The sequence below is a fragment of the Delphinapterus leucas genome, chromosome 15, assembly GCF_059928025.1.
Source record: "Delphinapterus leucas isolate spDelLeu-1000000601 "Yukka" chromosome 15, BTC_Dleu_Yukka2, whole genome shotgun sequence".
NCBI lineage: Eukaryota > Metazoa > Chordata > Mammalia > Artiodactyla > Monodontidae > Delphinapterus > Delphinapterus leucas.
This window is the reverse complement of record NC_143143.1, coordinates 67518884-67542779: the sequence shown is the minus strand read 5'-3', so window position 1 is coordinate 67542779 and position 23896 is coordinate 67518884. Positions and strand designations below refer to the sequence as shown.

At 45.6% G+C, this 23896-nt stretch overlaps 1 protein-coding gene and 1 long non-coding RNA gene across 2 annotated transcripts in view; one reads left to right on the top strand and one right to left on the bottom strand.

Moving 5' to 3' along the window:
- LOC149747489 (uncharacterized) overlaps positions 1-16099 on the top strand; it is a 31779-nt gene extending 15680 nt beyond the window's left edge. Inside the window, exon 3 of the long non-coding RNA XR_016387918.1 lies at positions 480-16099. This is a non-coding gene — a long non-coding RNA (uncharacterized LOC149747489). The remainder of the gene's footprint in view (positions 1-479) is intronic.
- LBP (lipopolysaccharide binding protein) overlaps positions 3965-23896 on the bottom strand; it is a 44949-nt gene continuing 25017 nt past the window's right edge. The window contains 3 exon segments of the mRNA XM_022592424.2: positions 3965-4350; positions 22182-22266; positions 23077-23140. Of these exon segments, the coding sequence (XP_022448132.2) occupies positions 4014-4350; positions 22182-22266; positions 23077-23140 (486 nt within the window). The 3' untranslated portion in view covers positions 3965-4013.

Sequence of the window (23896 nt, the reverse complement as noted above, 5' to 3'; positions counted from 1 at the left end):
CATATATATACATAAATTTCCCTCCTGAACTGTTTGCAAGTCAGATGCAAACCTGTTGGCCTTTTACCCCTAAACACTTAAGTGTGTATTCCCTAAAAGCAAGGACATTCTCTTATATAGTCATAGTACAATGATTAAAATCATGAAACTGACACTTATACAATACTATTTTCAGCAGACTATATTCAGATTTTGTCAACTGTCCCATAACATCCTACATAACGAATGAAAATCTTGGATCATATATTACATTCAGTTTTCCTTTCTCTTTAGTCTCCTTGTAACAGTCTCCTGGTAACAGTTTCCCAGTCTTCTTGTCTCTCATGACCTTGACATTTTTGAAGAGTATATATAGGCCAGTCACTCTCTTTAGGTTTGTCTGATGTTTCCTCATAATTAGATTCAGGTTGTGTTTTGGGCCAGAGTGCATTTCAGTGCATCACATCATTGTGAATATTTTTGTTCATGCCTTGAAATAGGGTCCCCTCATGGGAAGAGGTGGGGGGCACTGGACCACCAGCACAAGAATCCACTGAAAGACTCGATAAACATGCAGACACCCCAGTACCCCTGAGAGTGGGGGCCAGGAATCTACTTGATGAACCAGCAGCAGTGTGACCAGTTGTCTACTTGTCTACGTTCCTTCCAAGACATGGCCAGGAGATGGCGGTGCAGTGTGCACTTTCAATGCATCTTCTGCATTTCTGGAAAGATCTCCTTGTGAAACTTCCTGTGAATTCAAGTTAACATCCACCAGGAGAGCTTGGCTGCTTAAGCTGCTCTCCCCTCCTGTCCCTTCGGAGTGACTTCTCTTTTTTTTTTTTTTTTTTTGCGGTACACGGGCCTCTCACTGCTGTGGCCTCTCCCGTTGCGGAGCACAGGCTCCGGACGCGCAGGCTCAGCGGCCATGGCTCACAGGACCAGCCACTCCGCGGCATGTGGGATCTTCCTGGACCAGGGCACGAACCCGGATCCCCTGCATCGGCAGGCGGACTCTCAACCACTGCGCCACCAGGGAAGCCCCAGAGTGACTTCTCTTGATGCCCCAGGACCTCAAAGTGGTCAGAACTCACTTGGAGGTTCCTAAACTCCTCGAGGTGAGAGGCCCCTCTTTCTGAAGAGCTAGCCAAGCAACTGTAAAATCATAATACCCCAACTAGCATTTACTGAGAACTTACTGTGTGACTAGCAAGACTCTCACCTTCTCATTTAACTCTCACAGCTACCCCTGAGAAGGAGATTGTTAACCTTCCCACAGTCACACAGCAAGTTCCCATCACTACCTCCTGTTTCCGTCTTGGCTGGAACTTGTGCTTGAGTCAGAGTTGCAGACTGGGAGCAATAATGTCTGTGTCTCAGGCCCAGGCTCTGAGAGCTTGGGGAGCGTCCTGAGAAAGGAGGGGATGCCCTTCCCTGCCTTGGGGGCCAGGGTGACTGGGCAGGGAGCTGCAAGGGACAGACACTGGGTCAGTCCCCCTGTTAAGGGGGCTTCAACTGTTCAGGGAGGCAGACACGACATGGGTCACAGCACATGGAGGGCCAGTGGGCAGGCTGTCTAGAGACTCTGAGAGGCTGGAGGGACTGGGGGGCTTTCAAAGACTGGGGGTGAAACCGCACAACTCAGGTTGGGATTTGAACCCATGGGCCGGGACTCGAACCTGGCCAAAACCCAGATGGGGACTTGAATCCACTGTCTTTTAATTAAAATCACATATCTGGTCTCAGGACCTACTGAAGTTCAGGGTCTTTATGTCTCAGCAATTCAGTGAGAGACAAAGGAATAGGTAAAAACTGGATTTACTTAGAGGGATACACATTCCATAGACGGAGTATGGTGTGTCTCAAAAGGTGAGAGTGGCCCTGGGAGAAACACCCTCCACAGACAGAGTGTGGGCCATCTCAGAAGGCGAGAGGCCCCGAAATATGGGGTGGTTAGTTTTTATGGGCTGGGTAATTTCATAGGCTAATGAGTGGGAGGATTATTCCAACCATTTTGGAGAAGGGGTGGAGATTTCCAGGAATTGGGCCACCGCCCACTTTTTGGCCTTTTATGGTTAGTCTCAGAACTGTCATGGCCCTGGTGCCATTCAGCATATGCTAATGTATTACAATGAGCATAAAATGAAGCTCAAGGTATACTGGAAGTCGAATCTTCTGCCATCTTGGACCTAGTTGGTTCTAACCAGTTTATGTCACATCCAAAGGCTATGTCATTCTTTTAAAGGTTGTGCCTTGCCCCCCCTTCCCACCTGTTTCAGGAGGACACTGTGGGACATTCAGTCTGTGTAATGCTCATGATAGAGCAAATCATACTTGTTGAATTTGTTTCCGCTTATTTAATCCTTTTCTAAGAGGACTGGGGATTTTCAAGGGAAGGGATCCATGATATCGGGGAGGATGGTGTGAAATGAGCCTGGAGACGTGGACAGGTAAGAATGTTTACTTGGAGATGTGGGAAGGTGGGGATTTTCACCAATGGGTGTGGTCAAGGGAAATGTCCTAGAAAGCAGAGAAGTTTGACTGGAGATCTGGAAGGCATCCTTATCAATATGTACTTCTGTTGAGGTCAAAGCTGCACATTGTTTACGCAAGACCTCAACTCCCCTTCTTTGTTGTTAGCAGAACCCTGGATTAGTTGAAGTGGCCACCTGCCCAGCTAAAGAGCTACATTTCCCAGCACTGACAGCTAGTCCTGGCTAATGAGATGTGAGCCAACAAAACTGGGCTGGTGTATTAGTCTGGATTCAATCAGGAGAGAAAAACCGCATGATAATTTGAATAGGGAAAGTGTAATATAAAGAATTATTGACTATAACAGAGGATTGAAATAATGAGGGGTTGCCTAGTAAGAGGTAAGGAGAACTCTGAAGAATACAGGTGAAGTAGCAGATACAAGGAGCAGTCATGACTCTCAGGGCTGAGAAAGAGCTTTCCCTCCCCTATGCCCTCCCCCCAGTGCTGGGGTCCAGACTTTGTTGGATTGGGCACAGCTATGGTTCACTGAACAGCAGAGAAGTTACTGAGGTCTGCCCTAGTGGAACTTGCCAGAAAACTGCCCTCTATCATACAAGGGAAAGCTATCCTGATACCACTGAGGTATCTCAATGGAAGCACTTGAATACAAAATTGCCAAAGGTGGGGGTGTTGGAGGAAGCTACTGGCCTTTCAGTGCTTCTGGCTGCTGTAGACTAGGAACAGGTGCTGGAACAGCTGCCTGTGCTGTAGGAGGCTGCTGAGTGACCCACCTGAACCAGGAAAGGGTGGACTCCTGGAAAAGCCCTCTAAAAGGGATTAGATTTGGCTAGTTTGTCCCTTTTGCACTTGGATCTTCCCTTTCTTCCTGCATCCTGGATCCAGAATGAAGAGAACTTGGCACAGAGCTGCAACTGACATGTCACGTGAGTGAGAAATAAACCACTGTGGTGGTCAGACACTAAGATCTTGGGGTTGTTTGTTCTGCAGCACAACATGCTGAAACCTGACCAATACACATGAAGAATGTTTATATAATAATTGCCAGTTACAGTAAATAGAAATTTCCTGTTTTGTAAAATACTATGAGGAGGTGAGAATTATGGTTAAAGAAAGAGCCAATAAGATCTAAAGCAAAGAAAAAGAGTCATAAAAATACTTCCTGAACATTAGAAACACTGATGCTTTCAAATTTATTACAGGAACAGGAGAAGAAAGAAAAAAACAAAATGGGAAGGAGAAAGAGAAAGGTAAAACAGTAAAGAAAAAGCAAAGAAAATTTGAGAATACTGTGTTTATAGACAGCTCAACTGACTCCTTGGTATTGCTCAGGAAAATAAGAGGAATATTATTAAACCAGAGCAGCCCGGTTGCTGCTTATCTAGAAGCCACTTCGAATTGCCTGTGGGAGACACAACAGGGAGAATCTCTCTGTCCTCAAGACATATGATTGAAGCCATTGTGCTCTCTCTCAAAGGCGTCTTAACACGCCTTGTCTGTCCTCATCAGCAAGCACACGGGCTTCCCGCTGAACTCTAGTTTCAGAATGACCTTCGAGGTGTCCCCAAGGATCCATAAAGTGAATAGCTTTTATTCTGAGTCAGACACTTCAGCTCACAGTCTCTCAATTTAGTGAGGATCCAGCTATTGGCTTTCATAGAACGTGGCAAGAGACAGAAGCAATTGGCTTTAATGGGTATGAGGAGGAAAAGGTGGCAGAGTGAAAGCCCCGCTGACCCTCTCCAGCACCTTTCAGGTGAACAACAGCAGCAGCAGAGACAAATTGACGGAGCAAGTAACAGAAGCACGTGTCATCTGAAATGAATGCGGCAGAGTTGAGCAAATTGGCAAGAGTACCTTCCAGACACACAGAGATACCTGTAACACATTTAAGGAAGACATGGAGAGTCCCTGCCTATCTCCCGGATATTAAATAGGTACAGGTTTCCTAAAAGCAAGTAAGAGGGTCTTGAAGGGTCTGGCCAACATCTTTACTTGGAAAAATGAGAACTCGGGGCAAAAGAGGACTCAAGAGTGTTAGGGAAGGTCACACCTTGCGACTGTCTTCAAGCCCCGGGTTGATGGGAACCAGGGCTGTAAGGATGACCCTGTAACTTTACCACCCTTGTAATTCTCTGAGCTGGGCTCCTATATCAAGCCAACAAGCTAAGGGCAAGGTGAGGAGAGAGAGGTGAGAATCACACTCTGATATCACCCTTGTACAATGCCAGCTGAACAGAGATGAATCAGCTCAACAACACTGGCTAAAGGGCTTTACCAAGAGCCACAGGTCACAAAGGGATACAGAGGATCCGAATCAAATAATGAATCAGGTTGATATTAGTGATAATATGGCATCATGCAAACAAATGGATATGTAAACAGTGAATATGTCTCCCATTGAAACACCCATGAGAATAGTTACAAAGCTTGACCATGGCTATAAAGAAAATATCAGTAATTTTCCCCCAAATAGAAATAGTAGAGACTTCTTTAACCACCAAGTAATAAAACCAGAAATTAAAAAGTAGAAATGAGACAAAAGCCCAACCATATGGAAAAATTAAACCCCCTCCTCAGGACTTCCCTGGTGGTGCAGTGGTTAAGACTCTGCACTCCCAATGCAGGGGGTCTGGGTTCGATCCCTGGTCAGGGAAGTAGATCCCACATGCATGCGGCAGCTAAGGGTTTGCATGCCACAACGAAGGAGCCAGGGAGCTGCAACTAAGGGGCCTGCATGCCCCAACTAAGACCCAGTGCAACAAAATAAGTAAATAAATAAAATATTTTTAAAAACCCTCCTCAAAATTTATTTACTCATTTTAAAATCAAAGTATAGTTGATTTACAGTGTTGTGTTAATTACTGCTATACAACAAAATGATTCAGTTATACACATGTATACATTCTTTTTAAAAATATTCTTTTCCATTATGGTTTATCATAGGATATTGACTATAGTTCTCTGTGCTCTACAGTAGGACCTTGTTGTTTATCCATTCTCTATATAAAAGCTTATCTGCTAACCCTAACCTCCCACTCCATCCCTCCCCCAACCCCCTCCCCTTGGCAACCACCAGTCTGTTCTCTATGTCCATGATTCTGTTTCAGTTTCATAGATAAGTTCATTTGTGTCATACTTTAGATTCCACATGTAGATGATATCATATAGTTTTTGTCTTTCTCTTTCTGACTTACTCCACTTAGTATGATAATCTCTAGTTGCATCCCCTCCTCAAAATTTAAAACTCCATTTGAGAACAAAAGAAAGTCAAAATTGTAAGTTCAAACAAGATTGGAAAACAAAGATGAAAACACTATGTGTCTAAAACAATGAAATACAGCTAAAACCATTATGGGAGGGACTTCCTTGGTGGCCCAGTGCATAAGAATCCGCTTGCCAATGCAGGGGACATGGGTTCGATCCCCGGTCTGGAAGATCCCACATGCCACGGAGCAACTAAGCCCATGTGCCACAACTACTGAGCCTGCGCTCTAGAGACCTCGAGCCACAGCTACTGAGGCCCGTGTGCCTAGAGCCGGTTCTCTGCAACAAGAGAAGCCACTGCAATGAGAAGCCCACACACTGGAACAAAGAGTAGCCCCTGCTCACTGCAACTAGAGAAAGCCCACGCACAGCAATGGAGACCCAATGCAGACAAAAATAAAAAAAATTAAAATAAAATAAACATTATGAGAGGGAAATTTCTTCTTAAACACTTATATTTCTGAAAAAGAAAAAAGAAAGACAAATATAAATGAATCAAGCATTCAAAGCTGGAAGATACAAAATGAGCAACAAAATACATCTAAGGAAAGGGCTTCCCTGGTGGCGCAGTGGTTGAGAGTCCGCCTGCTGATGCAGGGGACACGGGTTCGTGCCCTGGTCCAGGAAGATCCCACATGCTGCGGAGCGGCTGGGCCCGTGAGCCATGGCCGCTGAGCCTGCGCGTCCGGAGCCTGTGCTCCGCAGTGGGAGAGGCCACAACAGTGAGAGGCCCGCGTACCAGAAAAAAAAAAAATAATACATCTAAGGAAAGAAGGGCAGAATGAAGACAAGCAGAAATTAATGAATTAAAGTACGAAACAAAGGTAGAATTGGTAAATGGAAGAGTTGATTCATTGTGGAAAAAAACCCTACACAGTAAAATAGAGAAGCCACTAGCCAGCCTAATCAAGAGGAAAAAGACCACATACAGAGAACACATAATTAGGATGAGAAATGAAAGACAAGCACGATAAGAGAACATTTTAATATGTATTTTTTAATTACATAAATAATGCACGGATACATAGGCATCAGAAATAAAACGTCAAAGAAGAAGAAAAAAATGAGTAAAAAGTTAAAGTCAGCTCAGGCTGCCAGAACAGAATACCACAGACTGGGTGTGGCTTAAACAGCGGAAATTTATTTTCTTATAGTTCTGGAGGCTGGAAGTCCAAAATCAAGGTGCCCACACATTTGGTTTCCTCTGAGGCCTCTCTCCTTGGGGTGCAGACAGTTCCCCTCTTTACACGTTTGCCCCTCTGTACATGAGCCTCTGGTGTCTCTTTGTGTGTCCAAGTTTCCTCTTCTTATAAGGATACCAGTCAGTTTGATTAGGGCCCAGCCTAATTTTAAGTTCATCGACACATTAAAAGGCCCCATCTCCAAATAGAGTCACATTCTTAGGTACAGGGGGTGGGGTGGGGTTTTGGGCTTTAGTATATGAATTTTGCGGGTCACAGTTCAGCCTATGACACACTCTCTCCCTTTTCCCCCCCTCAAGTTCCATGCCTCTCCCAGAAATAATATGATTAACCCCATGACATTTGCAGGGCCCAGGACAAGAGTCAAACCAAGGCCCACATACCATATATCTACATACTTTTTGTAAATCCAGCTAACAAACTATTAAATAGAAACGTTCTATCCTCCTACCTGGACAAATATACCTTCATATTGACCTGAGAGACCACGTTTGGATTTAGAATTCCTGGACTCTCCAGCATTTCTTCCTAGAATGTGGTGTGGGGCCTCCCTTCTCTTCCCTTGCCTGGCTCCGTCTACACCACCAGGGCCTCATGCATACACAGATGGAGACTCCAACCTGCACATCCAGGTTTCTCCACACACCCCTCAAACAGGACCTAGCAGTGGTCACAGCAGTGGTACACTCCATCCTCAGGAAGACATACCTGAGGCAAGGTCCCCACAGACTCTGGAAGGAATGCTGGGGTCCCAGGAATAGGAAGGCTGGTCTAGAAGGAAGGTTCAGACTCTAGATGGGCATGTCCTCTGTGGATGTGGTACATCTGGAAGGAGGATGAGCAGCCCCTCTAAAGAGCAAGCCCGAGGGGGAAGTCCCTCTTGCTCAGGTCTAAGGGGAATACTGCTACAACTAGATATTAGTGGGTATCTTTTTAGACCATTTTACATCCATTTAATACATAAAAAGGAGATTCTAATTCCAAAATAAAAGCTTATTTTAAAAAATGGATTCTCGGGCTTCCCTGGTGGCGCAGTGGTTGAGAGTCCGCCTGCCGATGCAGGGGACACGGGTTCGTGCCCCGGTCCGGGAGGATCCCACATGCCGCCGAGCGGCTGGGCCCGTGAGCCATGGCCTCTGAGCCTGCGTGTCCGGAAGCCTGTGCTCTGCAACGGGAGAGGCCACAACAGTGAGAGGCCCGCGTACCGCAAAAAAAAAAAAAAGAAAAAAAGAAAAAACTGGATTCTCTCTTTTTCTGAGACTTGCTTTTTTTCCCCATTCTATCTTGTAGATCTTTCCATGTCAGCATATATAGATCTACTTTATTCTCTTTAATTGTTGCATGATATTATACAGTATAAAGGTAAGGGGGAAATGATGAAGGCCCATTTAACACAATGCAATGTTAATCCTCTTGAAAATTTGGATGATTTAAAACCAAAATAAATTAAAAAAATAAAAATTCCCAAGACTGGCTTAAGAAGAAATAGAAAACCTGAACAGACTAATAACTATGGAAGTAGCTGAGGAAGTTGTCCAAGACAACCCCATGGTTGACCATCTGTAAGCCAGGAATTAGACCCTAACCAGAAAGCAAATTGGTGGGACTTTGATCTTAGACTTCTCAGCTTCCAGAACTGTGAGACATAAGTTTCTGTTGTTAAAGCCACCCCAATGTTTTGTTATAGCAGCCTGAGTTTACTAAGATAAATACCGAAAACTGACAAAGCAACAAAAAGAAATTCACAGACTAATTTAATCTACGAATATTGAAGCAGAACTTCTTCATGAAAGATTAAGAGGTAGAATCTAGTAATATAGTTAAAGAATAAAAAACTATAGTCAAGGGACTTCCCTGGTGGCACAGTGGTTAAGAATCCTCCTGCCAATGCAGGGGACATGGGTTTGAGCCCTGGTCCGGGAAGATCCCACATGCCGTGGAGCAACTAAGCCCGTGAGCCACAACTACTGAGCCTGCATGCTGCAACTACTGAAGCCCATGCACCTAGAGCCCGCGCTCTGCAACAAGAGAAGCAACCGCAATGAGAAACCCACACACTGCAAAGAGGAGTAGTCCCTGCTCACCACAACTAAAGAAAGCCCGCAAACAGCAATGAAGACCCAACACAGCCAAAAAAAAACATACTTGGAACAGCTGTGCTTATTTTGCAAACTCAGTGAGAAGTTGACTTTTGCATAACTAATTAAAAACCCATTGGTGGGACTTCCCTGGTGGTCCAGTGGCTAAGACTCTGCACTCCCAATGCAGGGGGCCTGGGTTCGATCCCTGGTCAGGGAACTAGATCCCACATGCCTTGAATAAGAGTTCGCATGCCGCAACTAAAGATCCCACATGCCACAATGAAGATCGAAGATCCCGTGTGCTGCAACTAAGACCCGGCGCAGTCCAATAAATAAATAAATGTTTAAAAAATAAAAATCCACTGATATTTTTATCTCAGCAAAAAGCCTCCCACTCTTGTGAAGTTGACATTAGGTGCCCATTTTATGGATAGGGGGAAGGAAGCATGGAGAAGATTAGTGTGTTAGTTTCCTAGGGCTGCTGCAAAAAAGTAGCACAAACTGGGTGGCTTAAAACAACAGAAATTTATTGTCTCACAGTTCTGGAGGCCAGAATTCTGAAATCAAGATATCCATGGGGCAATGCTTCCTCAGAGATTCTGGGTAGGATCCTTCTTTACCTCTTCTTAGCTTCTGGTAGCCTCAAGTATTTTTTGACTTAAAACTGCATGTCTGATCTCTGCCTCTGTCATCATCTTGTCTCTCTGTGGGTGTCTGTCTCTATGTCCAAAGTTATAAGGACACCAGTCATATTGGATTAGGGACCACCTGAATGACCTCATTTTAACTTATCTCTATCAGGATCCTATTTACAAATAAAGTCACATTTTGAAGTACTGGACGTTAGGACTTCATCGTATCTGTTTTGGAGGACACAATTCATCACATAACGGTAAGTAATTTTGAATCATGGAGTATTAGATCTAAAAGGGACTTTTTCTATGAAGCCACCCCACTCTATAGTTCCTCTCTGCATGACCTTAACCATGCCCAGGCTCTCCTAAAATGGAAAGTCACCAAGGAAATTCACCAAAATATTAACTATGCTAATCCCTGCAACCCTTGATGACCCTTTAAAATGTAGGCCTCTCAGATCCTCTCTTGTTTCCTGCTGACCTGGGTTTCCACCCTCCTGACTTAACATTTCATGGCTCATCTACCTCCCGAATATCCTCTGGAGCCCCAACAGAGGGCTTAGACCTGTCAGAAAGAACGAGAACCGGGTGAGATATCCTTTGGGGAGCTCTGTGATCTGAACAGGAGTGATATGAAAGTCAAATGCAGGGGCACTGGGCATGTGCAGCACAGCATAGACAAAGATATGGAGACAGTTAACAGCAGACTCTAAATTGGAGGAGCTATGTGAAAAGGGCCTGGGGCAGCCCATAGCTGGGGAAAAGATTGGAAAATTAGGTTAAGTGACAAGAGACTTCAAATCAAATCACCAGATACATATTAAGTGCCCAACTCAGTACTGCAATGAGGCATGGGTGATACAAAGACATATAATATCTGTTTCCTGCCCTCAAGGAAAGTATAATCTACTTACAGAGGTTAGACATAAAACTCAGGAGACGTAAGATAACAAAATATTTAAATAGCAATTCACAGTGCCACACAATCATTTGCTAAGTGAACTGTAGAGCTGATGACAAGCTTTTAGAATTCTGAACCAGGAGAGATTATCTGGTTATTTATGGTCTAGATAGGCTGCATATTTTCTTGCTGGGGGGAAACGAAGGGTTAACTGAGCAGGGCAAATCAATGAAACTAAGAGCTGCTTTTTTTACAGAGATCAATGAAATTGATAAACTTTTAGCTAGACTTAAAAAAAAAGATCCAAATAAAATCAGAAATGAAAGAGGAGACATTACAACTGATGACACAGAAATAAAAAGGATGATAAGAGACTACTATAAAAAATTGGGTAAACCAGAAGAAATGGAAACATTCCTAGAAACATACAACCAAGCAAGGCTGAATCATGAAGAAGTAGAAAATCTGAGCAGACCTGTAACTAGTAAGAGATTGAATCAGTAATCAAAAATCTCCCCCAAAAGAAAAGCCCAGGACCAGATGGATTCACTGAGAATCCTACCAAACATTTAAAGAAGAATTAATGCCAATACCTCTCAAACTCTTCCAAAATACGAAAGAGGAGGGGATACTTCCTAACTCCTTTTATAAGGCCAGTGTTACCCCGATGTCAAGACCAAAGTCAGTACAAGAAAAGAAAACTACAGGCCAATATCTCTGATGACTATAGATGTAAAAATCCTCAACAAAATACTAGCAAATCAAATTCAATGGCACATTAAAATTATCATACAACATGACCAAGTGGGATTTACCTGTGTGGGGCAAGGACGGTTCAACATATGCAAATTACACACCACATTAATAGAATGAAAGATAAAAATCACATGATCATCTCAATAGATGCAGAAAAAGCATCTGACAAAATTCAACACCCTTTCATGATAAAAACACTCAACAAACTAGGAGAAGAAGGAAATGACCTCAACCTAAAAAAGCCCATATGTGACAAGCCCACCACAAACATCATACTCATTAGTGAAACATTGAAAGCTATTCCTCTAAGATTAGGACTAAGGCAAGGATGCCCACTATTATCACTTCTATTCAACATAGTACTGGAAGTCCATGATACAGAATGATTCAGGAATCCAGGCTGCTCGAGGCTCTGTCATCGTCAGTACATTTATCTCAAGTTACCATGGGTGTCAAATCTGGATGGGGGAGGGGAGAGAAAGAGAGAGAGAGAGAGAGAGAGAGAGAGAATGAGACTCAAATAGGGGTGTTTATGGGCTACACCCATGGCACAAATCACTTCTGCCCACATTCCACTTGCCAAAGCTCGGCTACATGGTCACATCTAACTGCAAGGGAGGCTGGGAAACAGCTGTGAGCCCAGGAAGAAAGAGAAATGGTTTTGTGACTAGCTATCTCGTCAGACTCTTTCATACCTGCTCTTTTTCAGGTGAGGGAACTTAGGCTCAGAGAGGTGCTAGGTCACAGTGAGTAGAGAAATTGAGAGACCCCAGCTATATATAGTTGATGGGGCAAAAAACAAATGTGCGAACATAGTATCTGAAATTATAGACTGACCAACAGAGAAGCCAAAAATATGAAGTTACATAACTATTTTGAGAGAGGGACTGTAAGTGGGGCGGGTTAATGAAGTCAGTAATTTTGTTTAATATTGGTGAATAAAAAGAGAGAGAGAGAGAAAGAGAGAGAGAGAGAAACAGGAACATTACTTAATATTTGGAGGTATCCAGAACTAAAAACAGAAACGTTTAAGGAATTAAAAGTTGTTCCCTCTGAGACCATTGCTGCTTATTATGGACCCTTTTGTACATTGATGTTTTTGTTCTTTTTTTTAGTTTAATTTTTATTTTATATTGGAGTATAGTTGATTTACAATGTTGTGTTAATTTCAAGTGTACAGCAAAGTGCTTCAGTTATACATATACATATATCCATTCTTTTTCAGATTCTTTTCTCATATAGGTTATTAGAGAATATATTTTTTTAATATTTATTTATTTATTTGGTTGTGCCGGGTCTCAGTTGATGCATGTGGGATCTTCGTTGCCACATGCAGGATCTTTAGTTGTGGCATGCGGACTTCTTAGCTGCGGCATGTGGGATCTAGTTCCCTTACCAGGGATTAAACCGGGGCCCCCTGAGTTGGGAGCGGGGAGCCCTAGCCGCTGGATCACCAGGGAAGTCCCTATTACAGAATACTGAGTAGAGTTCCCTGTGCTATACAGTAGGTCCTTGTTGATTATCCATTTTGTACATTGATTTTTTTAAGCATGTGCCTAAATTGCTTTGATTGACATCTTACAATTTTTATTTTTAAAAAGTAATATTCGCTTGTGTAAAAAAAATCCAAACTACAAAATGGCACAACAAGGAAAATGAAAACTTCCCAACCTAATGAACCCTTTATTTCCACTCTTCAGAGGTAACCTCTGTTTCCAGTAACGGGTAACCTCCTAGAAATTTCCTGTGTACATATAAGCATTCATATGTCTATATCATCTTAAATAAAAGGAGATGATACCGTACCTACTGTTCTATAGCTTACACGTTCTACTTAATAATGCCTTGACGTCTTTTCATGTCTGCATATGTAATCATTCTTCCCAGTGACTACATAGTATTCTTCTGTGTGGATGCACCATAATTTATCTGTTAGTCTTTATCGAGGGCCACATGGGTTGCCTTCAGTTTTTGTTTTGTTGGGTTTGGTTATTGTTTTGCTATCACAAACAATGCCACAATAAACAGCCCATACAGCTCTGGTATAGTAGATGAATAAACCCAGAAAAATCGAACTTTGTTTCTAGGGAGCCTACATAACAAAAGACACTATAAGAAGTCTCATAAATACAGACTGACGCATGTTTTGTATGCTTCTTTGAATACATGCAGAAAAGTGTACAAATAATAAGTGTGCAGATAGATTGATGTTCACGGAGTGAACTCACCCATGTAACCAGCACACAGATCAAGAAGTAGAACACTGTCAAACCCCCTTAGGAGCTCTTCATGTCCTCTTCCGGTCAGTCCTCCTCCCAGGCAGCATGAGCACTCGCCTGACCTCTGCTTCCATGAATGAGATTCACCTGCTTTTGAACTTTGTGTCAGTGGACTCATCCAGCAGGTACTCCTTTGTGTCAGGTTTCTTTAACTCGGCGCTCTGCTTGTGGGCGGTGTCCACGTGACTGTGCGCAGCTGAGTTCTTTTGTGCTCACTGCTGCTTAATATTCTGTTGTGCGAATATTCCACCACGCATCCATCCACTACTGATGGACATTTGGGTTATTTTCAGTTGGGGGTTATGGTGAAGAGTGTATATGAACACACCAGTATGTGTCTTTGGTGAACATAGCTGGGCATTTCAGTTGGGTGTCTGACTGCTGGGTGATGGGGCACATCCATGTTCAACTGTAGCTTATCCTTCCAATGGTTGTACCAACTTACATTCCCACCAGCAGTGGACAAGTGTTCCAGTTACTCCACATTCCTGATAACACCTGGATTTTGTCAGGGGGGAGTTCTTAGAGAGGCACTTTTGATTGAACCGCAGGTCCTAGAAAGCTAGCTGGGGGTGGAGGGGTAGGGCTGAAAGAAAGCTGGGCTTGATTGGGTCTGGGGGATGCCAGTGATGGCTCTGGGACTAGCCCTGCACCCCAAGATGTGGTGGCAGTGGTGAGAGCATCCTTTCAAAAACAGCCTACCTGTCCCTGGGGTTTGTGATGATAGGTCTGCACTAAGGGTCCCATGAGATCACTTGAGGTGGGAGGAAAGCCTTCTCTAAGGGATGGAGAGAATCCAGCTCTGGGTTCTTTAGTGGCCATAAAGCAGACATCTATTCTGCTGTGTTTTAATCCTCTGTGGGCTGGGAAAAGCAGGCCCACGTAGATGTGCTGTGAGGGAAGTTATGTACCAGACTCCAAGGGAAATCCTCAGGATACCTTGACAGGTTCCTTTGTCACATGAGCCAGGTGCAGCCCCCTAATCCAGTCAGCTGGAGGTGAATGTCAAGCCTATAGTTATGGGACAGGTGGGGATCTCAGAAGAGAGGTCTGGACCAAAGGCATATACTCATGAGTGGGGCTCATGGCAACCACTGATGGTCTTCAAATCCTTGGAGACTGAAACCTCCTTCTTGCTTATATTAACCAGAGTGGATTCTGAAGTTTGAAGTTAGGGATCCTGACCAGTACAGGACTTGTAGCACCAAAAATAACAGAGCTGGGGATGAGTCAGGGGGACAGGAGATGAGGGCCCTCCAGGCCTGGTCAGACCACAGAGAACAGATATCAGTGTCACTGGCCTTGAGCTCAGTGTCTGAGGCCAGCAGTGTTTCGGAGCCGGAGAATACAAGACCCCTTGTGAAGTTAGAGGTAGCACAGTCACAAGACCACCCTCACTTCTGATATCAATTGCAAGTTTGAGGGTCCCCAAGACCACCCATAAGTTCTATAATTGGCTAAAAGGACTCTAGAACTCATGGAAATCTGTTACACTCCTGGTTACAGTTTGTTAAAGGGAAAGGATACCAATTAAAGTCAGCCAGTGGAAGAGGGGCAGAGAACAGAATCCAGGGAAGCTGCAAACACCGAGCTTCCAGTTGGCCTTTCCCTGTGGATCCGTGGATGGCCTTACTTTCTTAGCATCACACTGTGACAATATGCACAGTGTTGCCAACTGGGGAAGCTCACCCAAGCCTTGGTGTCCAGTCTTTACTGGGGCTCCATCTGTAGACATGGTTGACCACCCACGTGGCTGACCCCATCTGCAGCCCCTTTGGAGGTCCAGATGGTACCATGTCACCCAAAGTCCCCACCATAGATCACACCATTAACTGTCGGGAATGTCCAGTGCCCCCAGCTAGACAAGACACTCTGATCAGGCAGAACTTCCCAAGGGCCTAGAGATGACTTCTCAGGGGCTGAGGGCAAAGACCAGCCCCCTCTCTGAGCCAAGGTGAATTCTTTACTACATAACCCTCCCCCACGCCACTGCCACTGCCATGAGCCCATGTGAGTCCCCGCCCCTGCATACTCAGGAGGAGGGGGGAGGGTGAAAGAGGAGAGACTGAGAGCAAACACACGATTGCTAAATTGATGGAAGGGTCTCTTTAAATGGTTGGATTCCATTTCTGGACATTTATTTCACAGATGTACGTGCTCCTATGTTTCTATGGATGCATGAATAAGAAATGACGTATGGGTAAAGTTTTTCATGGAGGCACTATTTATTGTCAAGAGTTCAGCTGAACTGGAGAAAGCTGGGCTGCCAAGTGTCGGAGGAGTTGATTAAAGCAACGACAAGCCAAAATGAAAACCACAGTGAAACCTTCAGTCACTCACTCCAATAGCATTAAGCGAGCGGCTCAAACCAGAGAAAGCACCGACACCCCTGTTCCATTTCCTCCATGGGACAAGGTGCAGGTGGATCAGGGGTTTCGGTGCAAGTGCTGGTGTCGTCTCACTGATGAGGATCCCCAAAAAGAAACCACTGTCAGGTTCCTGGACCCTGAGCCAGGGAGGCAGGGGGAGGGAAGGGGGGAAGGGCTGGGAGTGGAAAAGTACTGAGTGTGAGTCATTATGGGGAAAATATCTTCAAGGTTCCCCCTTCTTTCCCTGACAGAGTCCTTGGCAAAGGCCTCTGGAAACCTCTGCCTAAGGTTTCAGGTAAAGAGACTTAGGAACGAGGGCTTCCCTGGTGGCGCAGTGGTGAAGAATCTGCCTGCCAATGCAGGGGACACGGGTTTGAGCCCTGGTCTGGGAAGATCCCACATGCCGCGGAGCAACTGAGCCCGTCCACCACAACTACTGAGCCTGTGCTCTAGAGCCCGTGCACCACAACTACTGAGCCCGCGTGCTGCAACTACTGAAGCCCGTGCACCTAGAGCCCGTGCTCCACAACAATAGAAGCCACTGCAATGAGAAGCCCGTGCACCACAACAAAGAGTAGCCCCCGCTCACTGCAACTAGAGAAAGCCCGCGTGCAGCAACGAAGACCGGATGCAGCCAAAAATAAAAGTAAATAAAATAAATTTATTTTAAAAACCCCAAAACTTAGGAACAAAGGCTTCTGGGCTAGGAATGCAAATATGCAAAGAGCATAACTGTCCAGGGTGTCTGAGTCCTTGACTGCAACTCCCCTCAGAGACCACAGTGCATTGTCTGGGCACCGAGACTGGGAGGAGGAGGGTAGCTTTCCTCCACGAGGCCTGTCCGGTAAAGCCTTTGTAATTGCCTATGGTCAGGCCCCAGAAATCACTCGTAAGATTTTGGTTAAAATGCTGGACTTCAGTTAAAATAAGGAGCTGGACTTCTCATTCATAAAAGCCAAATATCAGAAACAACCTAAGGACCCATTAGTAGGCAGTTGGTTAAAAAAATTGTGGTCCATCCCCACCAGGAAATCCGATTAATCTCTAAGAAAGCAGAAGTTGTCTTGTATGTCCACAAGTGTGGAACAGTGTGTAGCTGTAGGAGGGCTCTTGGGAAGTTAGTGAAGCACAGAGCAGGAGTCAGTTTGTAACCAGGAGGTGCAGCATCTCCAGGGTGGCGTCTTAGTTTGTGTGGGCGTGAGCTCTATGGCACCATAACTATCAATGGTTCTTCTATAGTCTCTCGATGGTTCTTTGATATACCAGAGTTCTGATCATTAATATCAGAATGTGCTGTCCCAAGGCCAGTCCTCCTATACGGTCTGAGCTGTTGAGGATACTTGCATGTCTATAGTCGGATTTCAGGGTGTCAGAACCTGCTAGGGGACCCCAGGGCCAGCAGTGGTTGTCCTGGAGCTACCCCAGCAAGACATGATGACACTAACTTGAGGCTCTGTTACTGAATGAATGTGTTTAGTCTCATTGGGTAGGAATGGCCTTTCCTTGCTTTGTGAATGAGAAATATTTTGTTCTTTCACAAAGAATTGTTTTTTTCCCCTGTTTCATAGCAAACCTGGCTGCCCCGTACTCATCAAGTACGTGCCTGGGCTTCCCGGAGTCCTTTCTTGGGGCCATCCCCTGGAATGTCCTGGAGCATTCTAGAATGCTCTGAAATGAAGGCTTGCTTGAAAACTAGGCTGAGTTTCTTACAAATATGCAGAGGAGACCAACCCACAGCTTTTCCAGGCAATGTGGCCAACAGTCTCACATCACATCCAGGATTTTGAGCTGGTGAACTCCTACCCTATTGTACAGCCACGCGTGGGCCCCACCCATCTTACCAGTCACACGCCAACCTGAGTTCTACTTGCTGCCACTTGCGTTTCTTTGCCTGAGAGGTTTCTACAGCTGCTAGAGCCCGCCCTGCCCAGACTAGAAGAACCAGAGAACTGATGTCCCCAGGAGCTCCCCTCAAACAGTGGTTGATGGGAGACGATGTACAAGCATCCCGGCAATCTCAGCCCTTGGGTGGATACTCTGAGTGTTCTACACTGGCTCCCAGAGTTTCCTGAGTGGGATTAAGGTGGTAATTGGTTTGATCATGAACACTTTAAAGGCTGCCTTCCCTTCCCCATCAAATTTCTTTTTTTACAAATTTTTAAAAATTAATTAATTAATTTATTTATGGCTGTGTTGGGTCTTCGTTTCTGTGCAAGGGCTTTCTCTAGTTGTGGCAACCGGGGGTCACTCTTCATCGCACGCACAGGCTCAGTAATTGTGGCTCACAGGCCCAGTTGCTCTGTGGCATGTGGGATCTTCCCAGACCAGGGCTCGAACCCATGTCCCCTGCATTGGCAGGCGGACTCTCAACCACTGCGCCACCAGGGAAGCCCGTCCCCGCCCCCCATCACATTTTCTCTGCTCTACTGGTTATTTCCCTGGGATCCTCTTCCCAGTAAACTACTTGTACCCGCCTCCTTGTTTCAGAGTCTGCTTCTGGGGAGCCCAAAGGAAGGCAGGTGATAATCGCATCAGCTGTTTACCAGGACCTGGTTATGCCCTATCCTCCCCTCACCCCCAGAAGCTGGACGTGAACCCACTGAGTCCCTAGTCACCCTGCAAGGAGGTATTCCCAGCAAATTTGACAGGGGAGGACACAGGCTTTAGAGAGGCCTTTCCCCGAGGCCCAAAGCATGTAAGTTGGAGTCAAGACTGGCTCTTTCCACGGTGAGGCAATGTCCTGAAAAACAGACATAGGAACTGGGTCTGTGCTGCCTCTAGTTCCTGTGTGCTGACCAACTCAGTGCCTGCAAACAGGAGGATGTTCAATAAGCACGTCCAGTCAATAAATATTGAATCCCCACTAGGGTTAAATAAATCCTTTTACATGGATTACCTAATATCACCATTATAAGAGTCCTAGGACATGGCTACTATTATTATCATCCTTATTTCATAGGATAAAGTGGGGGAAACGGGGAAAGGGACCAGTCCAAGGCCACGTGGCCAGTGCTGGATGAAGCCGAGCCCTTCACAGTCCATCACAGGATGGATGATGGTGGCAGACAAGTGAACAAAAGGGACGAGGCGAAGCCATGGCTCACCCCGCCTCCAGTTGGGTGACAGTGCATCGTCCCATATTGGAATGCATCTCTGTCACACACAGGGTAAATGGGTCTATTCCCTGTGAATTATCTGCTAGCCGGCAGCTCCATCCACCTGCTCATTTACACAATTAAGAAAGCATCCAACGAGCTTTCTGATGCCCAGTCCCCGGGGGCCCAACTTGGAAATGACTGTTTGGTAAAGTCTGATCAAAGGCTGGTTGTTCAGTAATTAGAAATCACGGCCTCTTCCTCCAGGCTTGGGGCTCATAAACAACAGTTGGATGAGTCTTTTATTCGGGTCGGACCCAAAACCTAGACAGATCCATTTCCTCCTAATTTACACCCGTTTCAATGCGGAGGGCAGCAGGAGGCTGAGTTTTTGCTCCTGGAGACCCTCTGGCTCCTGTGTCTGCAGCAGGCAGAGAGGGAGGGAGAGAGGGAGCACGTACTGAAATGAGCCCATGAACTGCCCCCAAACTGAGATGGACAATTGTCTTAGAGAGCCAGCATCAGCACCAGGTCCAGGGCTGAGCAGGGAGTGAATCCCATGTTCTCTCATTGAGGTCCCCACAGCAGCAGCGCTGAGAAATGGGAATGTGGTCAGGGTTCATCCTTGAAGACCACAGATGGAGCTGACCATCCAAAGACCCCTTAAATAAGAGAGGGTTGGCAGTAGGGGGGTTCAGCTAGAGTACCAGATGGTTCCTTCACTGAGCCATTCAATAAATATTTATTGAGGACCTACTAAGTGCAAGCACTCTGCTAGGCACAGGGATCTGATGGTGAATAAAAAAGACCTGCCCTTGAAGATAGTACAGGCTAGTGGGGGAGGACGGTCCATCCTGGTGGGAAAGTAAAATCCAGAGTTAGAGGGGGTGTGGGTGTACGTGCTGAAAAGGAGGAGTGTGGGGACAGAGGCCAGTCCCCCAGAGCTGATAACAGAAATGGTCTTCATCCTCCCAGAATCTCCAGGAATATGCTGCACATCTGGAAATGCAACTTGGCAATCCAGCTGTGGCCCCCAAGCCCTGTCTTTCGCCCTGTCCTCAAACTCTCAGGTACCGGACGTTGGTGCCCAAAAACAGGAAGTCCTAGGAGAGACAAGACAGGACAGGATGGTAAAAGCATCCTCTACTCCAAAAAGATGCATCTCTGATTTAAAGGGAGGCCCATGTCTGGGGAAGCACAAGCTCTGCCAGAAACCAGGTCAGTGCATAAATCGAGCGTGTGCCTCTGTCCCAAGGTCTCCATAAAGCACAGCTTTTGCCAGCTACCTTCTCTAACGTGGCAATTTATCTGTCATCTCCCAAGCTGCTGCTTCCTGGCAGACCTCATAAATGTCCCCTGTGTCACCTAAATTCTCTCTCCTTGGTGAATAAGACAATACTGTGAGCTGCTGGGGTTTATTCTCCTACTTCTTCGTAAGTTTCCATCACCAAAGGGGTGGGAATTCTGAACTCAGAGCAAAATCCAATTCTTTCCCACAGCAACCATCCCCTGCCTTTGGGGGTCAAACACATGGGCAGAGCTGACCTCAAATTTTTATTGGATATGATAGTATATACAGTTGACCGCTGAACAACTGCGGGGTTAGGGGCACCGATGGGTGGAAAAATCCACGTATAATTTAGAGTCAGCCCTCCATATCCACGGTTCCTCGCGGCCGCAGTTCCTCATACACGGATTCAACCAACTGCAGAGATGGTGTAGTACCATAGTATTGTATTTATTATTGAAAAAAATCTGCGTATACACGGACATGGGGCCATTCAAACCCGTGTTGTTCAAGGGTCAATCTAACAAATTTCTAATGACTTCCATGGTGCCAAACTGAGCTAGAAGCTCTAATCTTCATAACTGCCCAGTGAGGTTTGGGCTACACCCCACTTTACACAGGGGAAAACTGAGGCCAGCTGCATGAATTGTCACTCAGTCCTTGCTTTGAACAATGATCTGTCTCACTCCTTATAAACTCTCAACAATAGTTGGATGTTGAGTATCTCTGGATGCAAAAGGGCTTGGAATATTTGTTTTCAAATGTCTCGGTTGATCTCTGTTTCAGTGTTCCTGATCACTCTGCTGCCTGCCCCTCTCTTTAGTAGCTGTTGTTTGCTGGATGTTGACTATGTACCAGGCACAAAGCAGCCATCTCCTTTAATGCTCACAAGCCTGCCAACCCAGTCATCCCACCTTACGGATGCTCTTCTAGAAAGATAACCTGAACCGTGGGGCACAGATGGCGCATAAAATGCTTGGTCAGAAGAGTGGAGAGTCTGGTGAAGAATCAGACATATTCCTTGGTATTCAAATAGTTAAGTAAATTATGGTCCCTTGCATGCTTGGGACAGAATTTAACATTGGTGGGGGGAAGGAAGACTAGACTGCAACCAAAAGAAAACAGGTCTGAGCGCTAGCAAGGCAACTATCCACAACAAGAAAACAATTTCAAAAAATGCTTGGAGGAGACAAAAGGCTGGAAGGAAGTACACCAGAAGTCAAGCTATGAGTGTGGTGGGGCAATGGGTCTCTGAGGGACGGCACACCAAACATGTATCTATTAATACATCAAAGCTCTTCTACTTAAGAAATTAGAAGGAATTTTATTTTAATTAATTAATTAATTAATTTTGGCCTCACCACACGGCTAGTGGGATCTCAGTTCCCAGACCAGGGATTGAACCCGGGCCCTCAGCAATGAAAGTGCCGAGTCCTAACCACTGGCCCACCAGGGAATTCCCAAGAAATTAGAAGAAATTTTAAAAACTTACAGATGGCTTTCAGAACCTGAGCTGTTGGCATGGCTAGGATTGCTGTATTTTTAAAACGAGCTGGTCTTGAGGTTCTCCCAGGTCACCCACGGCCGGGGGGCGGGGCGGCAGGGGGTGGAAAGTTGTGACACAGGTTGTGTCAAATCCCTCCTGCCCCCATAGAGGTGGCACTTCTAAAGGACCCGTGGACGGCCTCATGGCATCCAGCTGACCCTGAACCATCCCACCCCCGGGGAGGCTTTCCCAGCTGCAGGGCTGGGCTGGGTCCCACCCACTGAGTTATAGCCTGCAAACCGGGAAAGCTAACCAACCCCCCTCCCCAATTCCTCAGAACCCTGCTGAACCCACTGACCTTGTGGATCTGGAGAACAGGGTCATAGAGCTGAATACGCTTTAGCAGAGGGAGGGGGAAGCCTTCTGCCAACTTATCTGGAGGTTGCGGCAGAACATCGAGAGACATTTGTTAATAAATAATTACAGAGACAATTTTACATCAAAAAGTTCCTCTCTGCAAACCCTATACATGGTATATTCCCATTTAATTATCACCAAAGATTGGGATTATTATTCCCATGTTACAGATAAGGAAATTGAGGCATAGAGTGGCCAAGTAACCTGTCCTAGGTTCCATAGCTAGAAAGTGGAAGAACTGGGATTTGATGCCAGGCAGACTGACAGAGGAGCCTGAGCCCTCAGCCATGGTGCTCTGTGGAGACAGTGGCAGGGATGGGGCAGCGTCTACTCATGATAAGAATCCAGTGGGCATTTGTTCTCTGCCCCCCACCTGCATCCTGCTTTCTACTGTAGCCAAATGAAGCAGGGTCTCATGCAAAGAGGGTTTAGGTCTTTAAGTTTTATTTTTTGACCAGGGAGATGGCAACTAACTGGGGAATGTGATTTTAGAGGTGGGCTGCCTTGTACCCTGTATATTAACTTGGTTCTCAGTCTCACCTGTCACTTCAGGGTGTGTGTGGGCACTTCTGTGAGCCCCTCTTTCTCTCTTAGGAGGAGGTTTACTGTGTTCAAAAAACTGCCCCTATCCTCAACCCTCCTTAGAGGCCTGGAATGAGGTGAGGCTGACTTCAACACTCCCGTCTCACAGACAGGCCACTGAAGCTCAGAGAAGAGAAGTGACTCGCCCAAGGTCACACAGCCTGCAGGAGAGCCCTGGTCCCAGCTTTCTTTCCCCGAAAGAGCAGTGTCCACTCTTGACTTGGAAAAATCCATAGTGATACTTACCATTGACCTTGGGGTAGAGGGTGTTGAGAAGGTAGTAATTGAGCAGCGCCTCCAACAGCTCCACCTGGTGGAGAATAGGAGAGGTACACCATAACCACATGTATCATCTTGCCCACCAACAAACCTCCAGAGAGGCCACCCCGTGGGTGGGGTGGTTTTGTATGTGTTGACATGGCAAAAGGCTTGAAAAAAAGCAAGTTTCAGGTAGATAGCTACATCATGCTACTAATTTATAAGATAAAACTATTTTGAGATGCACATTTATATGCGTACAAAGGGATAGAAAAATTTGGAAGACTACCCGCCCAACTATCTATCCTCCAGGAAGAACATCAAGGTTTGGCTTAGCCTTATCTTTAGTAGTTAATTTTTCTTTTTACAGTGGAAATGTTTTCCCAAGTTACTTATATAATAAAAAAGATTTTTAAGTCAAAACAAAAATTATGAAACCCAACTTTTAACACTCACTATGTGCCAGGTATAGGGCTCAGAGCATTACATCTACACCTGATTCAATTTACACTAGAACACTTCGAAGTTAATATTAATGTCCCCATTTCACAGATAAGAAAACTGAGGCCCACAGAATGAAAGTGACTTGCTAGAACTCGGGCAGCAGGGTCTGAATTTGAATCCAGATTTACCTGATTCTACAGGTCTTATTTTATTTTATTTTTTGTGGTACGCGGGCCTCTCACTGTTGTGGCCTCTCCCGTTGCGGAACACAGGCTCCGGATGCGCAGGCTCAGCGGCCATGGCTCACGGGCCCATCCGCTCCGCGGCGTGTGGGATCCTCCCGGACCGGGGCACGAACCCGTGT